Source organism: Fundulus heteroclitus, chromosome 16 (genome assembly GCF_011125445.2).
Source record: "Fundulus heteroclitus isolate FHET01 chromosome 16, MU-UCD_Fhet_4.1, whole genome shotgun sequence".
Taxonomy (NCBI): Eukaryota; Metazoa; Chordata; class Actinopteri; order Cyprinodontiformes; family Fundulidae; genus Fundulus; species Fundulus heteroclitus.
In genome coordinates this window covers 11,583,642-11,611,246 of record NC_046376.1, presented here as the reverse complement: position 1 = coordinate 11,611,246, position 27,605 = coordinate 11,583,642, and the positions used below count along the sequence as shown (strand labels likewise).

Sequence of the window (27,605 nt, the reverse complement as noted above, 5' to 3'; positions counted from 1 at the left end):
ACAGAAACAGGTTATGGGAACTACATGCAGGCTACTGTAGCTAACTGAAAAATGTAAAAAGACTGAACAAGCAGAACATTCCTGTTTTCTTTTCCCTTCCTCTGCTCCTCTCGTCTCATGAAAGGGTCGCGAACGCGCATCGTGGGCTGCTATCAAAGGGGCGGACTTCGATGCGCGTGCACGCTCGCAGCGGCTTCGCAGATAAAAGTGCGCGAGCCCGCGGGTCGGCTGCTGTAACTCTGCCTCCTGCAACCAAAGAGACCGGACCGGACCTGACACCGGGGATCGGAACCAGTGCCGGTGATGCATCTTTTTGGTTTGACCTCATTCTGATTTTAAACCCAGATGATAGTTTAAATACGGTCGATTGAAGATTGGCAAAAAAATTAGAGCTTGACAGGAACTGTGCGTCAGAAAGCCATTTGTTGAATTCATTTTTTTTTTTCAAATGTATTAGATTACCTGAATGTGTTTATTTATTTCGTCTGAGAATGGGGCGAGTGATGATTTAAAGGACTTGGCTACTTACAAATTGTTACACAGCCCATTTATTGTTATTATTTCACCTTTGGTTGGCCTCTCTGTGTGCGTAATGGTTTTTAAAAGTCGTTTTTCGAGGCGCTCCAATTGAAAACGCAACATTTCCTCTGCCTGCAATTCAATATACTCGGATTTTATTTGCCCCCATACAGGCTCAGCCAGCCGCACAGTTTGAAAGCCCCTCCGATTCAGGTCAAGATCCGCTGGCACAATTCAAGGTATGCATGAAAGTCTCAAATGGGACCCGGTTTAACTGCTTTGTCTGCTTGCTGAGATGTTTCTCTAAACCAGATACCCCCTATTCCGTTTGCATAGCTTTACAAATAGCGTCATTTTTAGTCAGAGACTAGGCTGTCTTGTTCCCTTGAAAGTGTGTCCATGTATCATATTATACCATTAAGGCTGTTGTCTGCCTTATTTCTTATTTGACCAGTATCCGTGGGACACCGGCGAGTGACGCAGGGCTGTAGATAACTGTTGTTACACAAAAAACATTTTTTTTTTTATTATTCTGCATAGGCATTCAAGAAGGATACAGTCTGACTGCTCTTATGTTCCCTCTCATCCCCCAGGCGAGGAGGAACACCACCAGGCGCGCAGACCATGGCCTCCCATTCTGCCTCCATCTCGCCGGACAGACGCTTCCTAATCTTCTTTGACTTCGATGAAACCATCGTTGACGAAACCAGCGACGACATGGTGGTGCAGGCCGCCCCGGGTCAGCACCTGCCCGGTTGGCTGAAGGACACCTATCAGCCCGGCCGCTACAACGAGTACATGCAGCGCGTACTGGCCTACCTGGCGGAGCAGGGCGTCACCGAGAGCGACTTACGCGGCATCATGGAGAAGATCCCCGCCTCCCCCGGCATGCTCACCCTCTTCCAGTTCCTGCGCACCCGGCCGGCGAAAGATTTCGAAGTGGTGCTGCTGTCAGACGCCAACACCTTCTTCATCGAGTCGTGGCTACGGCGCGCCGGCGTGCGCCAGCTCTTCCACAGGATCTTCACGAACCCGGCCACGTTCAACAAGAACGGTCGGCTGGTGCTGCGGCCCTTCCACTCCCACGAGTGCCAGCGGTGCCCGGACAACATGTGCAAGCAGGTGGTCGTCAGGGACTACGTGGCGCGTAGGACGCAGGAGCGCGGCCGCCCCTTTCAGAGGATCTTCTACGTTGGGGACGGAGCCAACGACTTCTGCCCCGCGCTCTCGCTCGGGCCCCGAGACGTGGCCTTCCCACGGAGAGATTTCCCCATGCACCGGCTAATCACGGAGACCCACGAAGCCATGCCCGGGGAGTTCAAGGCGGTCACAGTGCCTTGGGTCAGCGGGGAGGAAGTGATTATGCGACTGAGGAAACATGTGGCAGAATAGAGGGTTAGATCGGAGAGCAATACATTAATTAATCAGTACAATTAATTGACTTTTAAGTCAAGCTCTCAGGTAAAATTCCTAAAAATTATTATTCAAAGCAATAAAAACACCTCTTTTTTTAGGATAGTTGAGGGTTAAACCATTTGACACGCAAAGGTCTCGAAGGCAAGAACAGCTTGTGAACTCCTCAGCTAAACCCCAAAGTGAGCCTGAATAAAATACGAATACAAATTGTATAACCTGTCTTCATAAGTAAAGCAAACCTCAGAGGGCTTGGAAACATTTGCATAATAATGCGGCCCTGTTACTGCTCATGTAGTAATTATAGCCTACTGAGTCACTCAGGAGTTGTTTGTGTTCACATTTGCAACAATTAAATATTTGAAAAGACAGTTCACTGGTTTCTTTTTGATGTCATAATTGTGCTTTCTTACAAACAAGCACACTTTGAACACGAATTGGTTTATAGATTATAGCCTCAACCTGACAACACTGCCATCTGTTGGCGATGGGCATTAAAACTGACCCAGCTGTTTTCATTGTCCTATTTTTGTTTTGTTTCGTTGTTGTTTTTTTCCTTTAATTACCATATCTGTGAAGAGTTTGTCTAATTTAGAGATGCATTGTATTACAAATGAAACGTTATTTTTATCTCTTTAACTTGTCTGTCAGCTTGTTGTGTCATTACTGTGTAGGCCCAGCCTACTGACAAAAAATGCCACCAGCAGGAATAAAGCCATAACCTGAAACACTGCCTGTGTCTCAATCATTTTTCCTTTACTGTGTCAAACACTTAGCACTCACCTTATTCATGTCGGCGCGATATAATAAGAAGGTGTTGTATTGAATATTCCGTGTTAGATTAAGCTTGTTTAGATCAGCGTGCTGTCGTTACTTTGCATAATAAATGCGCTGACAGTTTCAATAGAGAAAGTCCTGCATTGCCTTTTGTGTGGCTGTAGTCACTCATATGCCAGATATAGGCTGTAGAAATCATAGCAGATTTACAAAAAAAAAACGTTCCAAAAAAAGATATGCTCAGAATGTGTGCATGTTTCTTTAAAATATTAAATTTAATTATAGAAATTCTTAAATTTCTAACCTGTATATACACTAATTTGCCAAAAGTATTCGCTTATCCATCAAAATAGTCCAATGCATGTATAGAATCAAGCACATAGGCATGCAGACTGTTTCTACAAACATTTGTGAAAGAATGGGTCACTTTCAGTAGGTCAATGGATTCTGTGTTAGGACACGACCTGTGCTACAAACCCTGCAGGGAAATCTTCTCGCTTCCCAGTCGCCTGTCGTGGTTTTATAACAGTGGAAAAGATTGGGAACGACGGCAACTCAGCCATAAAGTGGTAGGCCACGTAAATGGACCGAGCGGGGCCAACAGATACTGAGGTGTCAACTTTCTGCAGAGGCAATCGCTACAGGCCTCCAAACTTCATGTTGCCTTAAAATGAGCTCAAGAAAAGTGGATAGAGGGATTTGTGGAGTGGGTTTCCTATGGATGAGCAGCGGCATACGCAATGCAAAGCGTCGGACGCAGTGGTGTAAAGCACGCCGCCGCTGGACTCTAGAGCGGAGGTCACCAACATGGTGCCCAAGCCTGTTCAAAAAACATAGCAAAACCCTCCAGTGAGCTGCATGTAAAATGCTATTTTATTCAGATTCTCTTCCGTTTCAATCATACTTGTACTTGCATAGATTTAAAAGCATTAAATTTGTGTTTATATCACATGATGTTAAGGTGAGCTCTGAGTCTTTAGTTCAAAGGTCAGCACTGGTAGCCCTTCGTATGAAACAGTACCAAATGAAGTAGCCCTCAGTTTCAAAAAGGTTGCCGATCCCTGCTCTAGTCACGAATCACACGTCTCCATCTTGCAATCTGATGGACAAGTCTGGGTTTGGTGGATGCCAGGTGAACGGTACTTGTCTGACTGTAATGTGGCATGTGTAGAGTTTGGTGGAAGGAGGGTTCTGGTGTGGGATTGTTTTTCAGTAGCTTGGTTTGGCCCTTTAACTCCAGTTAAAGGAACTAAAAATGTTCCCAACTTTGTGGGAACAGTTTTAAGATGACCCCCCTCCCTTTTCCAACATGACTGTGCAACTATAGGTCCAGAAAGACATGGATGAGAGAGCTTGGTATGGATGATCATGACTGAGTCCTGAGTGCTGAATTCAGTACAATAGCTCTGCTGAGAATAGAAAAATACATGGTTTCTTAAATGTGGGGCTTCTCATAGTATATAAACTTTTTAAAGCATTAATTCAGGCATTTCAACAAGAAAAGACTCAATTAACCAGATCCAGCATGTTCGTTACCAGCTTTATGCAAAAATCAACAACAACAACAAAACAGTCACAGACAGTAGAATTTGTTTGAATTCCCATGTATGTGAGAGTGGACAGAATTGAGAAGGCAGACATGCAAGCTAACTAACAATTATGGAAGATAAATTATATAGAAACACAATTATACAGCATTCGAAAAATGTGCAGAACATGTGGGGGGAAATAAATGGAAAACCCTTTTACAGGGTTATGAGGTCACTGCAATCTGCCTAATTTGTTAATGGGCACTGCATGTGTTTAAGGAATTATACAGTTTAGAGAAGCACTGAACAGATAAAGTCTTAACTACACAGTAGCAAAGATTTTCTTGTAAATAATATTTTGAAAATAAAAAGTCAAGCTCATTTTGAAAACAAAATTGTTAGGAGGAATCTAGAGATTCTTTGTTGCTGTTAGTTTCCCGTCCTGTCCTCCTGTCCAGTAGGTGGCGGTAATGCAAATTAAAGGTGACCTGCCATATTCCATAAAAAACGACAGAAGAAGAGGAAATACGGTAGTGGCATTTCATGCGCATGGCGCTATTTGAATGAGCGTCTGTTTTCTACTTTAAAAGTTCAACTTACTGTTTCTGGGATTCATATTTATTTGCCGCTTTATACCCGAACACAGGTGCGTGATTCTAACAGCATATTTATTTTATTTGAGAGCTGGAAGCTATCGCTTGCTAACTGAATCGCAACGTACCGTTTACGTAGCTTGCAGCCCGTTCTTATCTACACCGTTTAGCTTGTTAGCATGCTAGTTGTTAGATGATAAGTGTTGCTCCAGCAAGAAGGACATCTTTCTTTTTTAAATTGTTGCCAAATATTTGGTTGTTTCCGATCGGAAACCTCCGCAAATTAAACCAGGAGCTACAAATCATCCACCCTGGCGACAGTCGGAGTTAGCATTAGCTGTTGTGGTGAAGTCAACGATGGTTCACATCAGACGAGGACCAGAAAAACGTGAAATGAAACTGCAGAAATGTGTAGAACTCTGATTTATTTTTATTTATAATTTGTGCAATACAAATGGCCTTTTAAGGCGGTATGCTTCTTATGCTTAATAAGGAGCGATGAGCTAAATTGTTCCTGATGAAAAGGTGTAGGATGTAAGAATTTAGCTTGCTTAAACAGAGACTCTTAAAAAGTGTGAACAGCCCTGTTAAAGGTTAGCTTACATTTGCATTAATGCTGATTATATTTCAGCATTTAGCCTTTCCATCAACACAAGTCAAATGATAAAAGTGAAATAAAGCTCAAGTGTCTTAGTAGGATTTTCTAAATTCATAGATTGTAATGAGTTTCCAAAGGGTCGCAATGACTACATTTTTTGGGATCTGTTATATCCTTGATGACTGAGTTTTCAGATTTGACAGAAACACAGGATTATTACTGGTTAGGGAAGCAACAAGGCCGAGAGTAACACTGAAGGATCTGCAGCGATTTTCAACAAGCACTGGTTTTGTTCTCTATTGCATACAAACTAAAAATCCAGGCTTTTAAGACAGGAGACTTGTTTTACAGTAAGGATTCAGTTTGTGTTAAATTCAGCTAGAAAAATTTGGGAAAATCTGTTGTGGTCTACAGGAACCAAACTGAAACTTTCAGGCCATCATCCCCAAATCTTAATATCACCCTGAAACAACAAGATCATTCCTAAAGGGAAGCATGGTGGTGACAGAATCATGCTCTGGGTTTTTTCTTCCCATCAGATAGAACTGGGTTGTCTTTTTTTTTTAAGGTGGTTGAAATTTTGAGAGGTTTCAGATGCCAATGATCTTTGACCCAAATTCTTCAGGTGTTTGTTTGCTAAAGCGCCAGAGATGAAGAGGCATCACAGTGATTCTAAGCACATGTTCCAGATCAGTAAAGAAATCACAGCGTCAAAGAGAAAAGTGAACGCTTGGAACGATTAAGACACAAATCTGACCAATAGTTTGTAGGATATCTGTGAACAAGATGCCCTCATAGCAGGAAACTACTGCTTAGTTAAGATGTGAGATGCTGCCATACCTTTACCAAAAGAAGCCTGTTTGGTGTGCAGGCCTACACAACCTGGTTGTCACACTTTTTTCTTTTTTTCTTTTTAATATATTTCTCACTTTAAAACTGGTCTGGTTAAACTTGCTTACTCCCTCTGATCACAGCTACATTCACTAATTTGAATTTTTGTGTTTTATTTCCATCGTTTTTAAATATCGTTTCTGATTTTATGTTTGATGTAAGGGGACCTTGAGTGTCAAGAAAGGCACGTATACATTAAATGTATTATTATTATTATTACCTCCTAATAGATGTTGGATTTTAATTAAATGATCCAGAATGAAAACTGGTTTAAATGATTTATCCTGATATTAGTTTTCTCAGAGCCGCTTTATTAACCTTAACATGGACTCAAGTCTAAATATTTGCTCTCCTTTGCAGCTTTCTAAACGATGGAGGCTGATTTATATGACGAGTTTGGAAATTACATCGGTCCAGAGCTGGACTCGGACGACGACGAAGATGATCTGGATGCAGAGGACAGGGATCTTGACGAGGTACCTTTTTTCAGATTCGCAGTGGTTGTAATTGCTGAAAGATGTGAGTGAAAAAACCCGCCTTGGGATTTATCTCCTGCAGAGAGACGAAGATGAAGACGACGAGCCTGCAGATGAGGATGAGAATGTACCCGGCATGGAGGTGGTCCTGCATGAGGACAAGAAGTACTATCCCACAGCAGAGGAGGTTTACGGGCCGGAGGTGGAAACTATTGTCCAGGAAGAAGACACACAACCGCTCACTGGTGAGTTGAATCGAATGTTTTTAGAAGCATCGAATTAAACATTTTCTAAGCTTGTACAGATGGCTTGGCCTTTAAGCTGGTTTTAAAGGTATAGTGGACGACTTTTGCAGAAATGTAGATAAGGATCCCCTGAATCACCTTTTGAAGAAATGCCCATGCGCAGCAACATCTTACCTGCTCTTCTAAATTTTGAAAAATCTTAATTTTATTATGCCAATGCAATCATTGGGTTTCATGAAGAGAACAACAGCAATGCTGAATATATGGTTAGGAAAATATTTTGTTGATTATTGTAAAGATGAAACTTTTTTTTTACCATGAGACAAGACGCCTGTTGACTTATTTTTTTAAGTTAGTTTGAAGTTACAGAAGTGAAGCCTATTCTCGGCTCATTGTGTAAAACCACTTGCAGCAAAGATTTTGTTATATTTTCACTGTTTACAACGACAGGGCCACCATCTTGTTTTACAAGCATGTTTCACAGCTCCTATTTAGTTGCACTTTGAATTCAGGGCAAATCCCAGGTGAAATAGAGCAAGTTTTTAAAAATAACTTCTTTAATTTCTTTTTGTGAAGCGAAAAGGAAGAAAAAAAATTGATTAATTAAATTTGGTGAAATAAAATCAGAGATTTTATTTTTAAGCCAGGCTTACACTCTGGTCTTATTTCTTTCTCCTGAGGCCTTCCTTTTCTTCTCATAAACTTATAAGACAGTTTGCTTCTTGTGACTCTCAGCCATTTTCAAAGTAGACCCTGATCAATAAATGCTCATATTTCATTACTCATTCATTCTTTCATTCATTGACTTTCTGGACATCAATCTTTTTTCCTTTGGCTGATTTCTCACATTTCCTGCCTCCAACTCTGGTTATTTTTATTCTGTTGGTTTTGACGTGTTTTCTTTGGTCAAAGCATATCATAGTGAGTTTATATCTCATTGCTTTGTTGCCTTTTTTCTGTCTTCTTTTCCTTCCTCTGTTGTTTGTACTTGTGGCTGATTGGGAATAACCTACATGTTTTCCTATACTTCCTGCTAGGGCTCGGCGATACGGCCTAAAATCAATATTTTAATATTTCCCTTACGGCATATAGGTTAAAGATTATGGAACTAATGACAGCTGTGTCATTAATAATAAAAAAAACCTCCATGCTTTTATAAACCGTACCAAAAGTTGGATTTATGTGCATCATTTCTCACAGGCCTTATGTATTTTAATATTATTATGCAGTTATTTGCCCTGTAGAATGTAGTCGTTTTTATGTTGTCATCTATTTTATTTTGATCTTGCCTTCATCCGAATATCAAAGTTATATGGAGCTAATCGTTGCGTAATCAATGTTATGTTGAAATTAGTATGTGGTTGTTAACATAGTTACAGAATATGTTAAATATAGTGTTTCCTCCTTTTTCTCCTCTTTAGAGCCCATCATCAAGCCTGTCAAGCACAGGAAGTTTACCTTGATGGAGCAGGAGTTACCGGCCACCGTTTATGACATGGAGTGAGTGGCGTACCCACGCAGAATCCCGTAAACTCAGATAAAATATCCAGCAGAGTAACATTCATCTCTTTGGACCTTTCTTTCCACACAGGTTTCTTGCGGATTTGATGGACGGTACCGAGTTGATCCGTAACGTCACCCTCTGTGGTCACCTCCACCACGGCAAGGTTAGCCTGAGCTTTCCAGCCACTCCTGGCTCGCTCCCCTAATCTGCTATTCATTTTGCCCAGGAACCAATTTTAAATGGCAGCAAATAAAAATGAGGGCCCATTGCTTTGTCTAGGCTGCTCTACATCAGGTTGCTGCATAGTCTCTAAACGTGTGAAATTAGGTGTTTTCCTAATATGTGTGGGAACTAGGGCTGAACGATTTTGGAAAATAATCTAATTGCGATATTCTTATCTTAATATTGTGATTTGATGCAATTTTCTTTTCTTTTTTTCAATTTAATTTATCATGTGTTTTTAAACATATTAGGGCTGTAGGTTTTTGCCAAAATTCTAAATTGCGATATATTTCAGCCATAATTGCGATTTAATTTTGACTTTTCTTTGCATTAACCACAAGCAACAAAAATGGCCTCTAGACAAAGAGAGGCCTGACTTTTTGACTGTTTTTATTAATCTGAATATTGTTATTCAAGAGAATAGCTTGTTGAGTTGGACATCAAGCCTTGTGCAACCAACAAATAAGTCTATGTATTAATCAGTTTGATGCTTAATGCTATGGTGAGATTCCTGAAAGTTTCTGTTAAAAACAGTATGATACATAAACTATAAAACAAATAATAAAATTAGATTATCTCACTGCTGCAACTCTTTCCTTCCATGTGGAGGAAAACCCACTTCAAACATTTTACTGACACCTAAAGGACGCCTCTGATCCATTAATTGTTACATAGCCAAAAATTGCAGACCTCTGTGATTTGGAAATTGCGATTATATAGCAAATGTGATTAATTGTTCAGCCCTAGTGGGAACCGTGGCTGCAGAATCAGGGGAACTCTAACGGATGTCTTTATCTCCCTCAGACTTGTTTCGTGGACTGCCTGATTGAGCAAACTCACCCCGAAATCAGGAAGAGGGACGATGTCGACGTGAGTGTTCACTACTTTAAATTTAAAATCTTTTCACTGACTATTTGTCCTAAACTTAACTGTGATCCAACCTGGTACTGATCATCTTTTTTCCTTCCAGCTGCGGTACACAGACATCCTTTTCACTGAGCAGGAGGTGAGCGTTTCACTCAGGCTAGGCACAGCATTTGAGGTTTGAAGCATGTCAGGTTATTGCTGAAAGATAACCCGCTGCTTCTTCCCCGTTTCTGGTTGCATTTCAGAGAGGCGTCGGCATCAAAAGCACTCCAGTCACCATGGTCCTGCCCGACTCCAGGGGGAAATCGTACCTTTTCAACATCATGGATACACCAGGTCTCAAAGTTGTTGCTGGTTTAGCTGTGATCTGACACTGATTGTTTGGACTTCATGTTTTCCTCCAGAGCGAAACAAAAACGCTGACATCTTATTTTTTTTTATCTCCCTCAAAAGGCCACGTCAACTTCTCTGATGAGGTCACATCCAGCATGAGGATCTCAGACGGCGTTGTCCTCTTCATCGATGCAGCGGAAGGAGTGGGTTACCGTCTGTTTTTTTTTTTTTTTTTTTTTCAGTTGTCCGTTAATTGTAATTTATTTTAGAATAGGTAAATGGACGGTCCGCCTTTCTCTGCCTTTCAGGTGATGCTGAACACCGAGCGTCTGATCAAACACGCAGTCCAGGAGCGCATGGCCATCACCATCTGCATCAACAAGGTGGACCGACTCATCGTGGAGCTCAAGCTGCCGCCCACGGATGCTTATTATAAACTTCGGCACATCGTGGATGAGGTCAACGGTTTGCTCAGGTAGTTCTGGGATTTATGAACAGAAGGAGCTGCAAAGCATTGAGAGATGTAGTCTAACTATTGATGCGGTTCCTAGACAGCTTTGATGAGTATGGAGAACGTTTGAGTTTGGAGAATTCAGGTGTTTTATTAAAAAATGGGCTCAAGAAGGATGGGAGCAGAACATGATAGTAAATAAACTCCTTAGCTGGGAGTTTGGTTGTTCAGACATTATATTGACACGCTGCGCTGTCTTTAGATGTGTAATTTCACCACCTGGTCATTCCTCCTCTCCTTCAGCACGTACTCCACAGACGAGAACGTGGTGGTGTCTCCTCTCCTCGGGAACGTTTGCTTCGCCAGCTCTCAGTACAGCATCTGTTTCACCCTGGGATCCTTTGCCAAGATCTACTCAGACACCTACGGTGAGATCGTTCGTCAGTGAACGTTCCTCAGAGCTGTGAAAAAGCAAGCGTCCCGTTACACATTTCTTCTCTTTGTGCTTTTTTTCCTCTTATGTTTACATGTTTCAGATCGTCCTATACATTTGAATCTCAGGAAAAAATACCCCACGTAAACACAAAATGCTTATTGAAATTGATGATTTTATTAATTAGGGGAAAAAATAATCCATACTAACTTGGTCATGTGTTAAAAAAAAGGATATTATTAGGGTTGGACAATATAGAAAGAAAAGCATACCGATAATATGGAAATCATATTGATGGATGTCGATAATTATCAACTAATTCAAAACATATTTTAAGTGCAGCCCTGGTCATTTTATGCCGTTGCTTAGCGACTTATTTTTAGATACAGAACGCACAAAAACTGAATTCAAACTCAACCTTTTATTCAGCAAACTTTTTTTTACCAAAACTAGTTTTTAAAAAAGAAAAAATAACTATTTGAACCCTTTGGAGGGGGCGGAGCTTGGTGACGGAGCGTTTCCTGGGTCAGGGTTGTGATTGGTTGGGAGGATGTAATGACTAATATTAACCTATATGGATAGAATGTATAAGGAAAAAAAACTTGTATTCTTTTTAACGTTTTTCTATCATTGATACACGTCTATCGATCGATATACATTGTTATTGAATTAAAAAAAATCACTATTTACCTAATTTGAGTCATTAGTTACGCAAATCAGTCTTTCCCAGGGCTGAATACGATCTGACCTGTTGGCTCAAGAAACCACGTAAATGGCACCTGTCTGACTTTATGAAGTAGGCTCTAAGATCTCAAATAGCAAAGCATGACCCACTCTGAAGATATTTAAGAACAGATCAAATGTCAGTCAGTCTGGAAAGGGTTCCACAAATGTATAAAATGTGTAACAGTTGAGAAACCTCCTGGCAAAGAATAACTGGAAGAGTGCATCAATTACCAAATCCAGGAGGTTGCAACAGAACCCAGAACAAGATCTTAGTGTGCCGACATCCCTTACCTCAAGGTCAGTGTTTGTGGCTCAACATTAAGAGAGATTTGAGCGAAAATGGCAAACATTGGAGAGTCCCAAGGCGAAAACCAAAAGAACACAAAGATCCGTCCCACAATTCCCTAAAAACATCTTGATATATGAGATAAATGTGGGACTTTTTGGAATCCGTGTGTCCTGTTCCAGCCGCTGTAAAACTAACAAAGCATTTAGGGAAAATAGTCATATCAAAAGATAAACGGCATTAAGATGATTTGGGACAATTTACCATAAATAAAAGAAAGAAATTATCTGAAGCATCAAAGCAGGTTAACCCCGAATGTCTCAGTTTATAACAGCATTTTGGGTTTACTCTGGTTATCTTTGTCTGATATCATGGTTTTTTTTTATGATCTGAAACATTTAATTGTGACAAAATAAGCAAAAACATTATTTTCATGGCACTTTATTCTGGTTAAGGGTTTTTGCAACTTTTATCTCAGTTTTAGCTCTCGCGTCTCGTTGCATTTTAAGCTTAGTTTATTTTGTGTCTTCCGGTTTGTAAAGGAAATAATTTTAGCCGTTGAGGCTTAAAAAGTGAGAAAGTAAAATCTTTAAAGAGGGGAAAACGTCAGTGACTTACTCCTGTCTCCTGTATGTATTTATAGGCGATATCAACTACAACGAGTTTGCAAAGCGGCTCTGGGGAGACATTTATTTCAACCCCAAAACGTGAGTAACGGGCCTCCGTTCTGAAACATGTGAAGCTGTTCTCTTTACGCGTTTTCTTTGTTCTCTGTTTAGTCGTAAGTTCACAAAGAAAGCTCCCACGAGTAACTCCCAGCGCAGCTTTGTGGAGTTCATCCTGGAGCCTCTTTACAAGATCCTCTCACAGGTTAGAAATGGCTTCTTTTTTCTTTTTAGCGACGATTACCAGCTCTGTGCTCAAACCTCGTTCCTGTGTGTATCTGTGTGTAAAATCCTGTCTGTGTGTGTCTGTGTGTAAAATCCTGTCTGTGTCCAGGTGGTCGGGGATGTGGACACAAGCCTGCCTCGGGTTTTGGATGAGCTTGGCATCCACCTGACTAAGGAGGAGCTGAAGCTGAACATCAGACCCCTGCTCCGGCTGGTCTGTAATCGCTTCTTTGGAGAGTTCACCGGTACGCCTTTGAATCTTAACGTTTTTGTTACTCTTAGAATTTAAGGATTTTCCAGTTTCTGAAAAGTGTCCAATCCAGTTCAGGTTTGTTTATAAAGCACTTTATTCTAGGGGTGTAACAATACGCCGATCCACATAGATATATCGATTAAATTACTAACAATCCAATTACATTGATGCAAAATGAAAAGATCAATACGAATCGTCATTTTTAAGATAGGCTTTTATTTTGAAATTCATAAAAGATACTATAGTCAAAAGGTGATTTATTATTTTAAAACTAGAAGAATGCTATTTTTTTAATTGAAATGCCTGATATCTGAACTCATATTTGGTTTCTGTGGGGAATGTTTGTGAGTTAATATCGATGTACGCAATAGTGTTAGACGGGCAGATAAATTATGATTATTAATATTGCATCATTGTGATCGGAAATCGTAACACTTTGTTACATCAGCAAATATCGTATCGTCCTCTAAACAAATCAATTTAACATCATATGGTGACAAAGTTGGTGATTTACACCCCTACTTTATACAAAAGTAAAGCAAAACACCATGTGAATGTAAACAGCTGTATGGTAACGCAATATAAAACAGCATAAAAATCAACTAGACCCAGCTAATATATAAATTACCTAAAACCAACATCTTACAGGGTGTCAGTGAAAGGGTTTTTATGTTTTTATGAGTCATTTAAAAATGAACGCAGACTCTTGTCTTATTTCCAAGGAGGAGTCGTGACACATTCTGGGAGCTGCTGCAGCAAAAACACAATTTCATCTAAGTTTACGCTCAGTCAGAGTCCGCGTTAATCGCCAACCTGGTTCCTTTTTGGTCCAAATATACAAAAACATCTCGTAAATATGTATACTTTGATGTTTGTATATAAAGGAAGACATGGTTGGACTGGTGCACATAAGCCTGGTGACGACCTGGATACTCCTGAGTTATAAATGTTCATCAGGTCGACAGCCTGGGGGTAGAAACTGTCTCTGCGGCAGCTGGTTCTAGTAAATAACGCTCTGTAGCTGCGACCCGAAGGTGAAAGTTAACAGTTTGTGTGCAGGATGTGTGGCGGCTGCAGAGATATTTGCTGCCTCTTACCGACTCTAGGTCTCTACAAGTCCTGGATGGAGCGACTCCAGTCTTAGGTCAACTGACCCGCTGCTCCTCACTGTACCAAGGACCCAACCATCCTCTCTGCAGACCTGATTCTTCATCGCAGTTTGGACCTAAAAAGGAACAATTGGGTCTGCAGAGAGGAGCCGTTGATCAGTTGACCTATAGCGTGTAGGAGTATAAGGCTGCAACAGTTCAGAGAGCAATGACTCCTACATAGCATGCATATGCATGGAAATGAAAAAGGAATGTGGGAAAATATTTATATTTTCGACTTTATCCCCTGTCCCATTGTTGAAAAGTTGTATTCATCAGTCTGACCAACAGCCACCCACCATCCATATGTCAACTTTGTTTATTCCATTGAGCCATCTTCCATGTACCCTTTCATTTATCCATCTGTCTTTCTGCTGTCTTTTTTTTTTTTTTATCTGCTTCCATATTTAAAACTTTACCACTGTAGAGATATGTCACAAATCCTGCACAGATATATTTTATTTATTCTTAAAAAACTGGGTTAAAAAGGCCAGTTCTGTGGACATTTCAGTTTTGAATGTTTATATGGCTCCTAGTATGTTTATGAACTATAGCATTTAATTAAGTTTACCTTGACAAATGTGCAGAAACACTCTAGAATAAATCTGTTTATAACATACTCTGCGTTGTTGTTTGCAGGTTTGGTGGACATGTGCGTGCAACACATCCCCTCGCCACAAGAGGGTGCTAAAATAAAGATAGAGCACACGTACACGGGAGGCCTGGACTCAGACTTAGGCGAGGCCATGGCAGAATGTGATCCTGACGTGAGTAAATTAAACGGGTTGTTGAGGGGATGAACTAGAATCTGCCTGAGGGGGAAAGTTTCAAATAAAACGAGAGAACATTAATTTAGTTCCTACAAAATAAGGAGCCAGTCTCCCGTTCTTGCTTCCTGGTTGTCCACTCCAGGGCCCTTTGATGTGCCACACCACTAAGATGTACAGCACAGAGGATGGGGTCCAGTTCCACGCGTTTGGCCGGGTTCTGAGCGGCACCATTCAGGCAGGCCAGCCAGTGAAGGTGCTGGGAGAAAATTACACGCTGGACGACGAGGAAGACTCCCAGATCTGCACCGTGGGTCGTCTCTGGATCTCTGTTGCCAGGTTAAACGTCCGCTTTTTTGCTCGTTCGCAAAGGTCCGAAATCGGCGATTGTTCGGTAAACGTAACTGCTTCCGCCACCGTTTCAGGTACCAAATCGAAGTCAACCGAGTCCCCGCAGGAAACTGGGTTCTGATCGAGGGCTGCGACCAGCCGATCGTGAAGACGGCCACCATCACGGAGCCGCGGGGGAACGAAGAGGTGAGGCACCGGCCGGGAACGTCCCCGAGATGTTTAGAGGCGTGAACGCATCAAACGTCTTCTCTGTCCCCGTCAGGCTCAGATCTTCAGGCCGTTGAAGTTCAACACGGCTTCGGTTATCAAGATCGCCGTGGAGCCCGTCAACCCGTCCGAGCTGCCCAAAATGTTGGACGGCCTGAGAAAGGTTAACAAGAGCTACCCTTCTCTTACCACAAAGGTAGGTCTGAGTGCTGTCAGGGTGTCAAATCAGTTTCTAGGTTTTGGGGCTGATTCAGGAGGTGACTGTGCTTCAGGTGGAGGAGTCAGGAGAGCACGTCATCTTGGGGACAGGAGAGCTCTACCTGGACTGTGTCATGCACGATTTGAGGAAGATGTACTCAGAGATCGACATTAAAGTAAGTAAAAATGCCCATCCTGATCATTTAACTGCAACGTTTTGTGTTGGTTAGGAAGAAACTGCGGGTGAATTTCAATATGTTTGAACATCTTAACGTTTGTGATTCAGTATAAAAAGCAAAAATATCCTTATTAGTTAGTTAAAAAAAATCTAAATAATATATTGCGCAGTATGTACTTCCGTTAAAATCGTAAATAAACACAGAAGCTATTATTCACTAACAAATTGAGCAAAAACAAAGCATAAAACACCAAAATAACTACTAATATGCCAGCAGGACGTGATAATCTTTCATAAAAACTTTGTACGCAACCAGAGTGAGCTAGTGACGGATAAATTTAAGTCAAATAACGTGGCTATGCACCTTTTAATGCTGTATCAAAACATATTAATGGGAAGTTGAGCAGAAGAAAAAAGGCAAGGTGGATAAATGTGAAAAATGCAGCTACAGAGTACTGTGAAGCAAACCTCACTGAAGAGTTTTGGGGAAAGTTAACAAGGTGTCAACAGAGGCTAGAATCATCAAGACACTGGATCCAGGACAACCAGTCAAACGACAGACGATGTGAGAAGTATCATCTCTGGGCCAAGGACAGAGAATCGGACTCTTTATCAATTTACTTTCATCCTAAAAGAGGACTTTGGACCATTGCTGGTTTTCTCTAAAAATCAAAGTCCCAGAGTCTGGAGGAAGAGTGGAGAGGCACAGAATCCAACATCCACTGTGACGTTTCCACTAAGAGTGGGGATTTGGGCAGCCAAGTCATCATTTGGTGTTAATCAACTGTGTTTGATCAAGTCCAAGATGGGGGTGGGCGATATGGACTTTAAATGTTATCGTGAGATATTGTGGTACTATTGAGAAAACAATGATAAAAGCCTATTTCTGGTCTTTTTAGGTAACTGCGTAGCTCTGACAGCACACCACGATGCCACTAGAGCCCCAGAAAAAACAATAGTCCTTAAAAATTCAGGACTCTAGTTACATAAAGACATGTGATTTTTTTTTTTTATCACTAAACTACATATAGTAACTGCATTTAATTATATGTTTTAAGTTATAGATGTTCATTGATGCTCTCAAGAAACCAACAGTGAAAACAAATGGCAAAAATAACAATCCTGACAATACTGGCAGTTTTTGGGGTTATCAGATACCACTAGTTGGAATTTATCATTGTCAAGATAAACCCAAATTCTTATCGTGATAAGAAATGTTTTATGATAATGATGAAATTGTAGGATAAACGGCCAACCCTAGTCCAAGATCATCGCAACTGTCTAAAAGGAAATTTTATCGCACTTCGTGTTTGCCTATGCTGCCAAACTTTATGGACATATCCACACTGGCAAAGGTACCAGTACCTGCTTTTAATGACTGTGGTATCACTGGGCTGGTCTTTTATCTGATAATGTGGTGTTTCTATTTCTATTGTGGACTTCTGTAGTAACTCTTTAAACCATAACTATAATTTACCATATTTAGTCTAAAAGGCAGAGGGCTGTTTACAGTTTCAGTACTGGGTTCTCATAACAACACAACGCAACCAGTACCTGAGAACCCCGTTTGTTCTCTCACACAGACATTAAATAGGAAACATTGTGTCCACCCATTCAGGGGCGTGTAACACCGCCTGAGCTTCATAAACACCTCAGTAGAACCACAGGCCTCAATGCACCGATGCAGTAATTAATGCAAAAGGAGCCCTGACTAAGTATTGGGTCTATATGCTGTAAAGTACATGGACACATTTTAAATAGGTCCAACTTCCTGCCCTGATGTATTTTTATACTTTTCATTGATGTCTGGACTCTAGATAGCTATAATAACCTCGGCATCTAATGCCGCGGTGAACATGGAACGCCAATCTCAACTCAGAAGTGTCGGTGGTCAGCCGATATTAAACGCCTATCAGTCAATTACAGACAAAAGCTGTAACACTCGGGGTCTTTAGTCGATGCAGTTTGCATAATCTGATCCCTTTTTTTCCTACAGGTCGCTGATCCCGTTGTGACCTTCTGTGAAACGGTTGTCGAGACGTCGTCTCTTAAGTGCTTTGCTGAGACGCCGAACAAAAAGTGAGTATAAACCCTCATTTTATTGGATCCTATTCAAACACAATGATAAATGTGTATTCTGACGCCGTACTGGGTGATTGCTGCGGCTCCGCCCTCCTATCTACTAGGGCTGCACCATTTTGCCAAAAATCTAAACTGCGATATATTTCAATCATAGTTGCGATTTTTTTTAGACTTTTCTCTGTATTAACCACAAGCAACAACAATGGCCTGTAGACAAAGATGTTTGTAAACAATGACTTTTTGACTGTTTTTATTAATCAGAATATTATTATTCAAGAGAATTGCTTTTAATTGAGTTGAACATAAAGTGCAACCAACAAACAAATCCATGTATTAAACAGTTTAACCAGTACTTGATGCTATGGTGAGATTCCTGGAAGATTCTGGTAATAAGCTCTACAACAAGTAATAAAATTATATCATCTCATTGATGCAACTGTGTGGAGGTAAACCCACTTTAAACATTTTACCGACACCTAAAGGACGCGTCTGATCCATTAATTGTTACATAGTCAGAGATTGCAGACCTCGGCGATTTGGAAATTATTGAAATTGCGATTATATTGCAACTGCGGTTAACTGTCCAGCCCTACTAGCATAGCTTGAGTTGCTTTGTCTAACCTGTGATGACTCTGTGACCTGATTTGCAGGAATAAGATCACCATGATTGCAGAACCCCTGGAGAAGGGACTCGCCGAGGACATCGAGAACGAAGTGGTGCAGATCACGTGGAACAGGTGCGCCTGCCGAAGCCTTTGCCCATTCCACAGTCGCTCCCACTGCCGTTTAATCGACTCGTTCATTAAGCGGGTGATAGAACGTGCCTTTCATGTCAGACGCGCTCGTTTTGCTTTGATGTCAGCTTAATCATTTCCCCCACATTTCTGCGCCTTTCTGACCATTTATTCTCATTTCATCCTTTGCTGGGATTAATGAGGAGTCATTGAGAAATGAGGCTCTTCAATTAAACGCGGTCATAGAAGGCAGTAGAGGAAGAGCTTATTTAAAACGGGGGAATGTTGGAACGTGGCTCCCTAAATATATAAGCGCCCAGTTCCTTGACTATAATTTAAGTCGCTGCAGAGAAGCTTTCTTTGCATCCCAGAAATGCCCCCCCATTAAGCTACCTCACCTGTTGCTTATTGATTAATTCACTCTCTCTAATTAAATTGTGCACTAAAAGCATGCATGCACTTCCCCCGTCGCTCTCCTGTGAAGAGCGTGCTTGATTACATGCTTTGCTTGAGAGTCTTCCTGTCTGTGAGGCTATCTGGACCCAGCTGTGCCAGCATATGATAGCAAGGCTGCACACTCCGCTCCCCTCTCTTCCATTAACCCCGTGCCCCCCCAAATAGAGCAATCGCTTTAATGTTCCAGTCGACACAATGTCCGCCCGCCCCCCCACAACCTGTGACTGTCCTGTTTTGTCCTGGCAGGAAGAAGCTGGGAGAGTTCTTCCAGACAAAGTACGACTGGGATCTGCTGGCTGCCAGGTCTATCTGGGCCTTTGGACCGGACACGACGGGGCCAAATATTCTTGTGGATGACACACTTCCTTCTGAGGCGAGTGCAAAAGCGATGTGCAAGAAGTTTTCTGGATGGCTAGCTTGGGTTTCTGTTCATGCAGTGGCTGCTGAGAGGAAAAGCGTCACCCATCTTTATTTTGCTCAGCTTAGAATAGAGACATCATAAAACAAAGCTTTTTTAGATGTCATTAAGGCTACGTTCACACTGCAGCCTGAAGTGATCCAATTCCGATTTCTTTTCCCACATGCGACCTGTATCTGATCTTTTTATGACAGTCTGAACGACACAGATCGGATTTTTTTCAAATGCGACCCGGGCCGCTTGGATATGTGGTCCTGAATCCGATACGTATCTGATCTTTTCAAATGCGACCTGTGTCTGTACGGCCGGGTCGCATTTATCCGACCTGTACGTCACCGATACTCGACAAACGTCACTATTCTGCGTCCTGCTATGCAGAAGTGGGAAGAAAGACGACACCCATAGCGGACTACAATGAGGAGAGCAGTCAATGGAGGGAAAGTTCCTGTTAGAAAATAAATTAATGACCGCAAAATGCGCGCCAGCATTATAATCCATGTTTACTTCCGCAAACACTGAGGACGCTTGCTATGTGTGACGTAATCGCGTCCTCGAGTGCGCATGTGGGACACTTAGGTTGAACGCATTCAGTTCACACAGGAGATCACATACAAGTGGCATATATTTGGAAATGTGAACGACCACGCAAAAAAAATCCGATTTCACAAAAAAATCGGAATTGAGCATTAAGAACTGCAGTGTGAACGTAGCCCAAGTCTTTAATCTTCTAATAAATCAGAATTCATCATTTGTGACACCAGGTTGTTTTAAATGCTGGAGGTTTCATTTGTGAAGTCAGATAGATTTTCACTGGAACTTTAGGGATTCTGGATTCGTGTCTGTTTGGCCTCTGTTGAAAATGAACTTCTCACCAGAAAACGACCAACTCCTCGATATTTTCAGCACAGTCTGTTTGGACTCTCCTTATTTCATCAGAAACTGGTATTAAAAGCAGGTTTTCTCGGGTCTTTTACGGCCTGGGGTTCAATTTAAACGTTTCCCAGATCAAGGGTCAAGAAGACGAAAAACGTGCATACCAGGCTCACGTCTAAATGTTTTATGTATCCATCGATCCAAATGTTAGTCTGTCCCTTTCTCCAGGCGTCCATTACCACGTCTGTCCGTCGACTCCTTTGTCTGTTCATCAGTCTGTTCATCTATCCATCTGATTTGTTTGGGAATCAATTATTTTGTCAGTTTGTTCGTCCATCTGTCTTCGTTTTTCATCCAGCCATGCGTCCATAGGGATGGAAAACAGGCACGGGTGGACAAAGAAACAGAGTTATGAGCTCCATGCCTCTGTTTCTTTGTCCATTCCTCTAGTCATGTGTCCTTCTGTTTGACCGTCTATCTTTTTACCCATTTCTCCATCCATTCTCCTCTCTTTATCAAAGTCAAGGTGACCTTTTGTATTTTTAGATAAAAAAAAGGTATAAATAGATATATAAAGAAATTTGGAGAGCTCATGGAACAACACAATTTTGACAAAAAAAAGGTGTAGTAACCCAAATGTTTGGCAGTTTGGGAAAAAAACTGACATTTTACTTTATTTGATGAAAGTAATGATGGAAATAATGTTGTCCAACCAGAGAAGCTGAGTCCCTTTGTGTGTTTTCTGCAGGTGGACAAAGCGTTGCTTGGTTCAGTCAAAGACAGCATCGTTCAGGGCTTCCAGTGGGGCACCAGGGAGGGACCTCTCTGTGACGAGCGTAGGTCATCCCTGCCGTCTTAAAGTGCTTTACCTTTCCACTGAAAGAGATGTCTAAGAGTGTTTTATTAATGTTTATTCTGCCAGCATTGCGTCGTCATGACTGGGGTTTGCTGTTTTTGCTCCTTTCAGCTATTAGAAACGTCAAGTTTAAGATCCTGGATGCCGTCATCGCTCAGGAGCCTCTCCACAGAGGAGGCGGTCAGGTCATCCCCACGGCCAGGAGAGTGGTGTACTCCGCCTTTCTAATGGTGAGACCCCATCTGATCATCTTTTAGTCCCTGCTTGATTTTAACTACTTAATTACCCCAATCATCTGCCTCTCTGCTATAACTTTAACTAGACTGTGATCTGTGCTTTTCTGTCATGATTTTTTTTTTACCCTTTTCATCACAAGTCCATCAGCCACTCATTTTGCTTCCTTTAAATGTCGTATACCTCTCATTTCAGGCCACTCCGAGATTAATGGAGCCGTATTATTTCGTAGAGGTCCAGGCTCCGGCTGATTGTGTGTCTGCAGTCTACACCGTGCTGGCTAGAAGAAGGTTCGTGTGCTAGCACAAAGCCTTTAAATCAGCCATCACTGTATTTTTCTTTAATTTTTTTTTTGGACTGTTTTAAAATAATCTACGTTGTTTGCCATCTATCAGGGGTCATGTCACCCAGGATGCACCGATTCCCGGCTCTCCGCTCTACACAATCAAGGCTTTTATCCCCGCCATAGACTCTTTCGGCTTTGAGACCGACCTTCGCACACACACGCAGGGTCAGGCCTTCGCTCTGTCTGTGTTCCACCACTGGCAGGTGAGATTTATGGACCGGCTCCTTCTCTTAGTGAACTGTATTACTCAGCGCTTGCCTCTTAGAAAATAAAGCTGCAGGAGGTAAAAATGAGTCGGGTACAAAATAAGGTGATTTTAGGTGTGGAATTAACGTCCGTCTGGTAGATCACCGTATATTTCAGACCAGAAGGCGCGCATTAAATAAGGTGCATTAAATATTTTTTCCGCCTACACGGATACTACCTGAGAGGAAAGAGCTATCCGTCTCTGTTGGGAGGACAGAGTAGTTGGACTACACTGCCCTGTTTCTAACATAAAGCAAAAATAAACATAACTTTTATATTGATTTAACTTGGTTTATTGTTTCTAGTGCGTACACCGTGTACTGGATGCCTTACGTGAATGAACTTATAGTTTAGACATTATAGTCAGGCAGTCTTGTAGACAGCTCAGGGGTCCGATCAGGAAGTGACACAGTGTACCGTAATGCTCCTGATATCCATTGAGCTTCATTGCTAACCAAAGTCGTACTTAGACATTGTTATGGATATTAATAATTATCAATTAAGTGAGCACACCACTCATGAAAACAAATGATGCATCGTTTGTTTTTAAGTTATTTTAATTCAAAGGCATGAGCGTTTGAATGTCTCTGTCCCCCAATGCAGTCAGGAAACAGAGCAATGAGAAAAAGAACACACTAACTTTTATACATTCTGGGTTAACAAAGAAAGTGGGAGTTATCGTCAGAGGAGTGCAGCCACTGGTACGATCCAGTTCCTATCTAACTCAACTCCTCTCTGTGTCCTTGGATGTGGAAACACAATAGTGAATCTGTGAGCATTAGAGCTTCTTTCACACGGGAAATATGCAGGTGCATCCAGACAAGATATGATCAGAGTTACATACATCAATAAAATTTTCACAACAACATTTAACAGATATCTGAGAGCATTATACCACATAAAATCAGTCAGTGGGCACAGTAATCATTTATAAGGTGCACCATCAATTTTTGAGAATATTTAAAGGATTTTAATTGCGTCTTATGGTCTGAATAATGCGGTAGTGAAATAACGATGCTGATGCTTTGGGGTCTTTGCTGTGATCGTCATGAACGCACATTTCTAATGTGTGATGCACAAACAAGTTTATAAAACCGTCCTTTGAATCCTCCCATCACCTGTAGTGACTATTTCCCTTCTGTCAGTTTGTCCATCAGCCATTCATCTGTTTTTCATTCCATCCATCCATCCCCCTGTTTATCCATCCATCCGTCTATTTGAGTTGCCATCCATTACATTTTTCAATCCATCCATTCCTCCGTCTGTCCGCATATACCGCCACCCAAATATTTTTTCCATCAATGCAATCATTCAGCCATGCTTTTGTCCATCTGTCTGTCCATACTTCTATCCCATCATCCATCCATCAGTGCATTCGTCTGTTAATCCGCCTGCTTGTCTGTTTGGCTCTACCAACCTTTTTATTGGTTATTCCATCCATCCATCCATCCATCCATCCATCCATCCATCCATCCATCCATCTATCTCTGCATTTTCCACCCATCCTTCTGTAAGTCTATCAATCTTACATCAATCCATCTATCCTCCCATCCCTCCTTCTTTCTTACATCCATGCATTCTTCCCTCCATCATCCATTCATCACTCTTTCTGACATCCATCCATTACTTTTTGCAGGTTAGCATTGAAAGCCTGAGGTCAGGCGAGATATCTGCAGCTCCTTCAAAGTGAACTTTAGTATTTATACTTTGAACTCTGATCTTTTGCTAATTTGAGTCTTGAAAAGCTTGGAAGTTGGATTTGGAAAACGCGTGGGAACGCCGGGATTCTTCACTACATTTGTCGCGGCCGTCTGCCGCTCCGGTTACGCGGCTTTTGATCCAGAGCACAGCGGAGTGTCGAGTCATTACTTTTCAAGTTTCATGTGGCTGTCCGTGTCTGTCTGCTCTTATCTGACATGTGTTTGCGTCTGCACTCTGCAGAGCTGCGTCAGTGAGAATTACCTCCACTTAGGCTAGATTAATACTTCAGTGCAAAGTCATTAATCTGTGAGCCAAAAAAAAAAAAAAAAGGAGTGGAAACATTTCAGGTTTCATCATCTGAACTAACGTTTCACCCCCTTCAGGTGCAAATGAAAGCGCCTGACAGGACATGAGACGTGAATTATTTATGTCAGACATGCGCTGGAGAATATATGCATCGTTGTTGTTTAAGTTAAATGGAGATGAGAAAATAAGAGAACGTGACAGGTTTGGTTCTGCTTTAACAACTTTTTATTAAACAGTTTTTATTGGCTTGATTCGCCCCTGAGATCATTGTGATTATTAAAAACCAGACAGTATCAGTTTTTCATGCCCGACTCTAACCCTGTTGGGTTCCCGTTATCTTAACGTTTTCCACGCTAAATGTTCCCGTTTTCACAGGAAATTCCCCTACAGTTTCATACCAGTCTGCGTTTATTTTGAAATTACCTGTTCCCAATTCAATCAGCAGTTTGGGTCTTTTCTCCTGCTGCTGGTGGGGGGAGAGAAGTGATTCCTCTGAGCACATATTGATCCAGCTGCCCTAAATAACAAGAAGAACAAAGAAGTGTCTGAACGGCGTTGTTTCGGCCCATTAACCTTAAGAGGCTAAATTGTGCCTCCCTCATTAGTTTTATCATGAATCGGCTCGCCAGCGGCGCGATCGTTGAGTTCCTGAGCCGCTCTCGTCCATTTGTTGATTGGGCTTCAGCCTCTCCTTCGATTATGTTTTCCTCTTTTCCCTCCAGTTGGAAACGTCCCTCTAAGCCTCAGAAAGTTTTATTTATTCCTCCATATCTCATTACTTTGCTGCTCTCCTTTTCGTCTCCCGCTAAATAGCAAATGAATATCCCATGAAGGTCAGGCTGGGAGCTGCTTAGGATAATGGATTTAGTGATCCGTTTTAAACGGCTGCGAGCGTCGCGCGCGTCCCAACTCATCCTGCTAACGTTGCTTTGTTGCCGTGTTGGTCGCGTTTGATAGAGCGACAATACTTACGCCTGGCTTTTTTTTTTTTTTTCCATTATGATGAGTGACGCTCTCCTGAGTCAGGAGAAAACGGGACAGACGTGGTTAGAAACGTTCACTCAGCTTGTTAGCACTGAAGGTGTTGCGTGTTGTCAGGAGATGTGTTGCATGTAAACAAGTGCGAATTCAGTCTCTTGTCTGCTTCTGATCCCCGTTTTTAAAGATTGTTCCCGGTGACCCCCTGGACAAGAGCATTGTGATCAGGCCCCTGGAGCCTCAGCCCGCACCTCACCTGGCCCGAGAGTTCATGATCAAGACCAGGAGACGCAAGGCGAGTCGTCTGCACGCCTGTTCGCCGTTTGATTTGAAGTTGAACTCATAGACGGTCGGGTTTTGAAATGTTCTCACATTTATTTGTTGTTCTGCAGGGTCTGAGCGAGGACGTGAGCATCAGCAAGTTCTTCGACGATCCTATGTTGTTGGAGTTGGCGAAACAAGACGTGGTGCTTAATTATCCCATGTGAGACAACGTTGCCGATGTTCAGCTGCAACAAGTGAATGAACCTTACCAGAGTTTAACCTGTTTTTAATCTACAGGGCAGATGTAGCTGTCAAACATTTGGTTGTTCTCATCTCTTCCTGTATTTTTATTTTTTTATATGTACAAAATGTTGTTTTGTAGCTAAACTTTTCTTTGGGGTTAAGTAAGTTCAATCTAATTGATGTTTGAATAAAAATGTTTGAATCAAATGAAACTTTTTTTTTCTTCTTCTTGGCACATTTTACTGTGTTGTGACAAAGCACCCCCCCCCCCTCCTCAGATTGTTTCTGTTTCAGATCAAACTATTTTAATATCAGAGAAGGAGGACATGAGTAAATCCAAAACGGTTGTACAATAGTTTGATTTATTGAAGGGGCCATGACAACAAATGTTCTTTTTCTGAGGTTTTGGGGGTATAATATGATATGTTGTGCACTGATGAGGTCGTGTGAATGTCAAATGTGAATATCTTTGTTGCTTGGCTCAAAAACAGTGAGATCAGAAAACCAGTTGCCTTTCTATGTAGGTTGAATTTCTACGTATTTGTATTCTCCAATCACAGCGCACCATAAAGTATTTGACCGTTTTTACCAAATACGGTCAAACGCTGCGTCTCATTACCGCAACCAACCTTTTTACTGAGGAGGCACGTTTGGCCCGACAAAATAAAGTAATTTTTTAAAATGAAATTCTTTGGAGAATTTATACATGCAGTAATATCAACTAAATGAAATGGTTTCTACAGTGATGTCATGGCACCTTAAAGGGAGGAAAGCTCTATCCAAAGCATCCTGGCCCTATGGGGCAGGCTGCTGGTAAATGATGAACGAATTATAATTAACCACAAAACATGGTGAGTCCAGTTTCACCCTGATTTGATTACAGCCAGATTTGTACAGTCAAGCCGTCTCTTAAATAGAACCAGTCTGACGACATGAAGTAGGCCAAAAATATCTCTAAAAGCAAAGACAGTGTTTGTCGATCTGGAAAGGGTTACAAAGGCATTTTTAAGGGTTTAATTGTTTTCTACAAATAGTGAAAACACGAAAATGGTGAATTTTCTGTGTTGACCGGCCTACTACTAGTACTCCAAGAAAACATTGACGACTCTTCCAGGAGGACCCCAAAAAAACAGAACTAAACTCTAAAGCTCTGCAGACCTTGTTTATCTCCATTGCATTCAGTAAACAATTCAACTGGAAAGAGATTGGGCTAAATTCTTGTGCATTAAAAAGTTCCAAGGTGAAAAGCACTGTTTAGCAAATCGAACACAAAGAGATGTTAAATATTTGCCAAAAAAAACTCTTGATTCCCAAGACTTATAACTTGAAATGGCGTGCATCTTCTAACATCTGGCATCAAACTAACATTTCAGAAAAAGGACATTTTGCCAACATTCAAACATGGTGGCAGTGACGTGGTCTGGGGTTGCTTCAAGGCTTGGAAGACTTGAAGGAGCCATAAATTCTGCTTAAACTCAAAGCACACTGGTTATGGACAATGATCCAAAGCACATCAGCAAGTCCACCCCTGAAAACAAAAAAAGCCAATGATGTGAAGTGGCCTAGTTAAATCCTAAACATTATCCACCTTAAATTAAGGTATTAAACAGGCCAAGAGGCACTTTGTTACAGTGAAAATTTAACACACAGCCAGCTTGGTTTGGATAATTTTTATTCCCATAATTAAAGGAATCATTTTACAACTTTTGGATTTATTTGGCTGATCTTTGTCTTAAAATAATTAGTTTTAAGTATCTTGAATATAAAAGTATTGAAATAAGGTAATTGGTATTTGATGGGAGGAGGGGGTGTTGTCTGTGTCTGCAGACATTAGTGCAAAGCAGAAGTTTACTGATGGAGTGATGGATCAGTCGTTTTGGGGACGTTGTGGGCGGTGACTGACAGACAGGATGTGGGATGGAGGCAGAAAGAAAGTGACGGGTTAGGATCGTTGGCTGAATATAAAGAGATATTCAGCATTTAAGGAAGTACCTAAAATTGTGATATTCCTAT

At 41.5% G+C, this 27,605-nt stretch overlaps 2 protein-coding genes across 4 annotated transcripts; both read left to right on the top strand.

Annotated features, from left to right (window-relative positions):
* The first annotated feature begins 155 nt into the window (after positions 1 to 155).
* On the top strand, positions 156 to 2,660 carry phospho1 (phosphoethanolamine/phosphocholine phosphatase 1). 3 transcript variants are annotated; one of them, XM_021321234.2, is made up of 3 exons: positions 156 to 316; positions 693 to 758; positions 1,113 to 2,660. In XM_021321234.2, exons 1-3 carry the CDS (start codon positions 171 to 173, stop codon positions 1,909 to 1,911), a joined length of 1,011 nt encoding a protein of 336 aa, XP_021176909.1. In that variant the 5' UTR covers positions 156 to 170; the 3' UTR covers positions 1,912 to 2,660. The 3 variants fall into 3 exon arrangements, with proteins under 3 accessions (XP_021176909.1, XP_021176910.1, XP_036003686.1); XM_021321235.2 differs by having other exon boundaries at positions 219 to 300; XM_036147793.1 differs by lacking the exon at positions 693 to 758 and having other exon boundaries at positions 236 to 300.
* A 2,086-nt stretch (positions 2,661 to 4,746) lies between these two features.
* Positions 4,747 to 25,804, top strand: eftud2 (elongation factor Tu GTP binding domain containing 2). Its single transcript, XM_012872022.3, has 28 exons — positions 4,747 to 4,884; positions 6,681 to 6,796; positions 6,879 to 7,041; positions 8,463 to 8,541; positions 8,633 to 8,708; positions 9,572 to 9,637; positions 9,738 to 9,773; positions 9,880 to 9,970; positions 10,088 to 10,170; positions 10,276 to 10,442; positions 10,722 to 10,846; positions 12,507 to 12,570; positions 12,643 to 12,733; positions 12,863 to 12,998; positions 14,794 to 14,921; positions 15,067 to 15,260; positions 15,347 to 15,458; positions 15,535 to 15,675; positions 15,752 to 15,853; positions 17,852 to 17,934; positions 18,588 to 18,674; positions 19,374 to 19,500; positions 21,167 to 21,254; positions 21,386 to 21,504; positions 21,704 to 21,798; positions 21,904 to 22,057; positions 25,273 to 25,380; positions 25,478 to 25,804. The coding sequence occupies exons 2-28, from the start codon at positions 6,692 to 6,694 to the stop codon at positions 25,571 to 25,573; spliced, it is 2,916 nt and encodes a 971-aa protein (XP_012727476.1). The 5' UTR covers positions 4,747 to 4,884; positions 6,681 to 6,691; the 3' UTR covers positions 25,574 to 25,804.
* Positions 25,805 to 27,605: the final 1,801 nt, after the last annotated feature.